The sequence below is a fragment of the Nicotiana sylvestris genome, chromosome 5 (genome assembly GCF_000393655.2).
Source record: "Nicotiana sylvestris chromosome 5, ASM39365v2, whole genome shotgun sequence".
Lineage (NCBI taxonomy): Eukaryota > Viridiplantae > Streptophyta > Magnoliopsida > Solanales > Solanaceae > Nicotiana > Nicotiana sylvestris.
The window spans coordinates 159,606,571-159,612,072 of NC_091061.1; the positions used below are offsets into that span (position 1 = coordinate 159,606,571).

Below are 5,502 nucleotides of genomic sequence, written 5' to 3' on the forward strand. Positions count from 1 at the left end.
CGTTCCTGATCATAGTCCGAGACTTCCACGGTGAGCTGCTCCTTTCCTATGTCGTTCAGCAACTTGATAGAGTATCTCTTTATTTTTGGTTGTCATCTCTATTTCAGACAGTAAGATAGATTTACTCTTCTGTATATTCTACTAGATGTCCATATATTTGTGACACCATGTCTTGTCACACACATTAGCAGACTATTCTTTTGGGAATTGTATAATTATTTTTGGTACGTTACTAATTATCACTTGTTTTAACTTCAAATTAAGAAATTGCTACACTTGTTTTGGTAAAGTAAAATGAGAACTTATTAATATTTCCGCGTTGGCTTGCCTGACAATGGTGTTAGGCGTCATCACGACCTATAATGAAATTGGGTTGTGACATCAAGAAAGAATTCAATTTGTTTTTACAAAATTACTATTATGTACATATCCCTAAAAAGTTTTCTTACTCTTCACATTAAATATTTAATTAATGGTAGTTTAGTCATACTAGATAATTTTTGCATAGAATTTGGTATTTTCTTAATGGGCGTGTCAAAAGAAATTGGTCACTTATTATTGACCGGAGAGAGTAATATATTAGAAACTTATCTATATAATGATGGCCTATAAACAAAATCTAATTATACAAATTGGGAAAATGATATCGTATAGCCGCTCTTAAAATAATAACTAAATATATATATATATATAATTTATATGCTTTTTAGGCTACCGAACTAATAGGTAAAAGCACATGTTAAGTATGGATTGGTTTCTGACAATGAACCCAAAACAAGAGAACTGAAACTGGCCGGCAACAATTTTTAGAAGAGCAGAAACAAGTTACAATCCTAATTCCCCAGTTTCTAAGACTTGAAAGTCAACAGTTTTTATCTCTGAAAGTTGAGAAATGGAATTGGAGAAGGGAGTGCAGAGATGGGCAGTTGACATTTCTGAATGGAACCCTTCTCCCCATCACTTCTCTTTTGCTATGTCTTTTCTTCCCCAGCATGAACATCCCTCTATTACCAGGTTTCTTTCAATTTCCTCCTCTGTGCTCTACTTTTTATATGGGAAATGTTTAAACTTTATGTATGTACTATGTAAGGTTTTCATCGTTAAGTTTATTCCACACTCCTGTTTGATTCTCGATTTCATATATTAAATGCTAAAAAATATATGTACATCATGTAAAGCTATCATCTTTAAGTTTATTTTGTACTTATTTCTTGATTTTGATGCAGTGTCCATGGATTTTTATTGAATGCTTAAAATTTATTGTTTGCTAATTTGGTTCTTGATTAGTTAAGGTGTTCGTGGAGTTTATAATTTATTTGAAGTGCTAAATTGATGTATGCCAAGTAAAGTTTTCATCTTTAAGTTTATTCTGTATCTTTTTGTTCTTGGTTGCATTAAACGATCTGCAAAAGCGCAAATTCTTACTTTATTATACTTGTCTTAATTCTATGTTGTGAATCTGCACTTTGTATTGCAAGTAAAGTTTTCATCTGGAAGTTTATTCTGTAACTCGTTGATTTTTTATTGCTATAAAGTGTCTACCATAGCAAAAATTTGAATTTGCACTTTGGTATAATTGCTTAATTCTATATGGTGTCTGAAAAGCTTGTCAAGGAATTTGGTTATCAAAATTGCCTTTGTAAAAAATTGAGTGGATGTGTCATTCACTGATTAGGTTTTTTAAAATGGAAGACCGAAAACGGGCGCTTGTGAGCAGATTGTTGCAGTATGCACTGGTACATCAAGTCTTGGGAATCCCATACAATGAAATTGTCATCAGGCGTACTGCTGAGGGAAAACCATACCTGGTATATATAGAATGTGATCACGTACAATGCTGAAAGTTCACTTGCTTTTGGTCTTATTTGTTGTTGAAATTATGTTTTTGATGGTTGCTTATTTAGGTATTTTACGAGTGTGTGCTTTATCATTAACTAGTTGGGTTCTCGCATTCTTCCAAGTGCTCCAGAAGATTCGAAGACTGAAAGAGGTGGAAAAATAACTCATTATTCTTGGCTGGAATTTCACTATAAAGATAGGAATTATTTTCAGTGGTCTTATACTGAAAAACACGTTATATAGATTTGCTATCCACTAGACAGCTTGCACAAGACAAATGCTTGGAATATGACATGAAGAACTTGATGTTAGACCTTTTCTGGGTAGTAAATATGAAATCTCCTTTTTCGAGAAAAGGTAATTGTATTAAAATAGCAACACTAAGGAAGTGCTGTAGTATGTACAAGGGGGGAAAAACCAATAGAAAATTTGTTTCTTACTCTTGTAGGGAGTGAAAACGAAATCTCCTGACGTGCTTAATTGATAAATTAGTTTCTCGCCAGTGTCAAAGACATACTTTCTGTCATTTCCTTTGATTCGTTTCTTGTCTTCTTTTGGCCCCGCTTCAACAGCCATGAAGAAAGTTGTGCCTCTTAGCCAAGTCTCGTCCTTCTCTCCATTTGAACAGCACTTATTTATCAGTGAGAAATTATTTGAGTGATGTATTTTGGTCGAAAAGAATTTATTATATATTGGTTTGTTCTTGTAGATCTTTTCCTCCTCATATTCTAAGTCGATGCAGTTGTCCTTCTCCATATCCAAATAAAATCAACTTATTTAAAGCGGACTTTGTAAAATCCACGAAGATGAGACAATTGGGATTCGATTGTGGCATATATGGTTTACCAGCATTTACATAGCTAGTAGTTGGAAAACTCTCCCAGTTACTGATGCTTTCTCATGTTTTTTATGTTTACATCATCGATAAAGATTCAAAATAAGATTTTTTCTTACTTGTTATCCAATATGTTGTCCTCATGTCAATTCTGATTCAGCTGAAAAGGTTTGTCCTTGTTTATGTTTGAAATTACATTTTTTAGGCCAGATTAACATTGATTGTTTAACTTCATATGCCACAAGAATTCGAGGATATTCTTCAAGCTACCAGCTATGATGTTGCTTGCAATCACTATCTTCCCATTTTCAATATTGTTAACCTTTTCTACTTCTAGGAATGTGACAAACCGAACTTGGAGTTGCCAAATTTCAACTTCAACGCATCACATCATGGTGATTTTGTGGCTATTGCTTCTGAACCAATATGCCTTGTGGGATTGGATGTTGTTGCTAAAACCATTCCTGAGAAGGAATCAGTTGAAGATTTCATTGAGAGCTTCTCATCATACTTCTCGAGACTGGAATGGCTCAATATAACCAATGCCGGCTCTTCTCACCAGATTTTAAGTGAGTTTTATAGGTACCTATCTATTTATAGGCCTTACTTAATGCAAATGCAAATGCCACTACACTAGTGAAATTTTATTCTTGCTTAACCTCAAACTCCTACAATTATGTGCATTTCAAAGCTTTCTTTCTTCCATGTTCGAGTCAGAGATCGCAGTGAGTTTAGTCCGGTAAACTGTCGAAGGTAATTCCCAAGCAAAAGAAGTATGTAGGAACCTATGCACCTGTTTTCTCTTCCATTACTCATTACAGTTTAGTGTCTCATTTTGGATAAGCCTTAGTTGACGGCGCGGGACATTAATTTTCCAAAAAAGTTACAGAATATAGATATTTTCGGTTAAAACATTATTGACAAGGTACATAAAGAACTTAGTCTCTTTGGTTGGGAAAAGTTCCCTCGGATCAAATTGAGCTCAGATGGCTAATGATCAGGTTAAATGAACCTCCATACCTAAAGTACCTCCTCTAGGGAAGAATATCAACCTTTGTACTGCTGGGAACGACCATATGTACATGGCATTCAAACTGCTCAACAATCATTTTCCTTATGAGAATGTGCCAAGTTGGTTTCTACCATTTTACAATGGGTGGCATAATGCAATAATATCTCTGCTGTGACCAACTCCTCCGCCGCTTATTTTATGTTTATGTTTTATGGGAAAAGCAGGTGTCATACTGAGATTTGGCCTTGCTACTAGCAACAATTTCCTTCACCAACAACCTTTCGTTTACTGTGATAGTGTCACAATTTGTGCTATTTGAAGTATAGTTGCTGCCTCATAGTTTCGGCGGAGTAGTTTCAAATTGAATGTTATAGTTTCTGCTTTTGGCCTTGCCAAATTAATGTCTACTTTCTTGAAATGGGCATAATCACATTTTCCAGTTTCTTGATGGGTCCCACTTTTACACTTCCAGCATCGACATGAATCAAAGAGTAATATATCGTATCACTTGTCAGAAAACGATTCATACTTCTTGACCAACTTAACAAACTAGCAGAGTATGAATTTGATGTAGAGGGAGTAGAAAATAAGATACTGGGAGACATCTTCTTTTTTTCTTCTTTTTTTGTGACAATGAATGACAGGTTTTGTCACCCCGAGAAATAAAATTCATGCTAAATGGTGGAAAAAATTATACTGGCAAATCTGACAACTTATGCAGATATTGGAGTGTGAAGGAAGCATTTGTCAAAGCCATTGGTGTCGGCGTGGGTTACAAATTGGACACTGTCGAATTTCTTCACAAAAACTGGGCAAACATAGTTGTCAAAGTTGATGGTAAAGAACTGAAAGATTGGAGATTTTGGCTTCTTGAATTGGGGAAAGGCCACATGGTTAGTTCTTCAATAGCGCTAATTCCTCTCTTGTTTTCCCTTTTGATTGCTCAATAATGCGATAGTAAAAAAGAAACATACAAGTACAAGTTCTGGATTTCTGATGCTAGATTAAATAGAAGCATTCACATAATCAACAGCCCCTCTTTCAAAAACTAGGAATTTAGCTGTTTAAGTTGTGAATTCTCTTTAATGATTTAGATTCTATTATTTTTTAAACTGCAATGCAACTTTTAAGAGTTCATACAGAGTTCTGATGCCGGCAACATTCGGTCACAAAACACAATCTCCCTTAGTTGCATGGACAGTAGTAACAAAAAAAATTCAATTTGATGATCAGCGACTCAGCGTGGCAGTCTGCTTTTTGCATTAAGTATGAGTTTTCTGTAATGTTGCAGGCATCGATTGCTAGGGGTCACCCAATGTTTGCCACTACCAGTTACAGGGGAACGTTGAAGCGGACACAATTTAATGATGAGGAATACAACATGGGGATAAATCTTCCAAATGGAAGCTTCATTTTGCGGAAGGTAGAAGACCTTTTGCACTCCAATGAAGCAGGTAGAGTATCACCATAATTATCGCAAAATTGTGCTGTGATGAAGGATTAAAAAGAGCTGAAAGATAGCCATTGATCGATACATTGGGTGGTTAAAATGGCAGATGGAGCTTCGGCTTAGTCACTAAACATAAATATATATATATGAAAAAGGCCCATAAAATATTTCAATAAATACTCCATCCATCCCAATTTATGTGGCACTATTTCCCTTTTAGTCAGTCCTAAAAAGAATGTCATTTTTTCTTATTTAGAAACAATTTATCTTTAGGATTCCTACTTAAAATTCCGCCATGACAAGTGGGACTTGGGTTTTCTGGTGATTTTGGACTAGAGTTTGATTGTATGGCAGAGAATTGCTAAA

General features: G+C 35.1%; 1 protein-coding gene across 2 annotated transcripts; it reads left to right on the forward strand.

The window, feature by feature from the left end:
• The first annotated feature begins 713 nt into the window (after positions 1-713).
• LOC104238158 (uncharacterized) lies at positions 714-5,502 on the forward strand. Of its 2 annotated transcripts, none has more exons than XM_009792449.2 (5): positions 714-1,014; positions 1,676-1,808; positions 3,012-3,256; positions 4,408-4,579; positions 4,978-5,502. In XM_009792449.2, exons 1-5 carry the CDS (start codon positions 893-895, stop codon positions 5,155-5,157), a joined length of 852 nt encoding a protein of 283 aa, XP_009790751.1. In that variant the 5' UTR covers positions 714-892; the 3' UTR covers positions 5,158-5,502. The 2 variants fall into 2 exon arrangements, with proteins under 2 accessions (XP_009790751.1, XP_070001698.1); XM_070145597.1 differs by having other exon boundaries at positions 736-1,014; positions 1,693-1,808.

Bases quoted from the DNA above. Each gene is read 5' to 3' on its own strand.
- LOC104238158 (XM_009792449.2), top strand. From the start codon at position 893: ATGGAATTGGAGAAGGGAGTGCAGAGATGGGCAGTTGACATTTCTGAA. The intron at 1,015-1,675 runs GTTTCTTTCAAT...TTCACTGATTAG, and splicing joins GAACATCCCTCTATTACCAG to GTTTTTTAAAATGGAAGACC. The intron at 1,809-3,011 runs GTATATATAGAA...TTCTACTTCTAG, and splicing joins CTGAGGGAAAACCATACCTG to GAATGTGACAAACCGAACTT.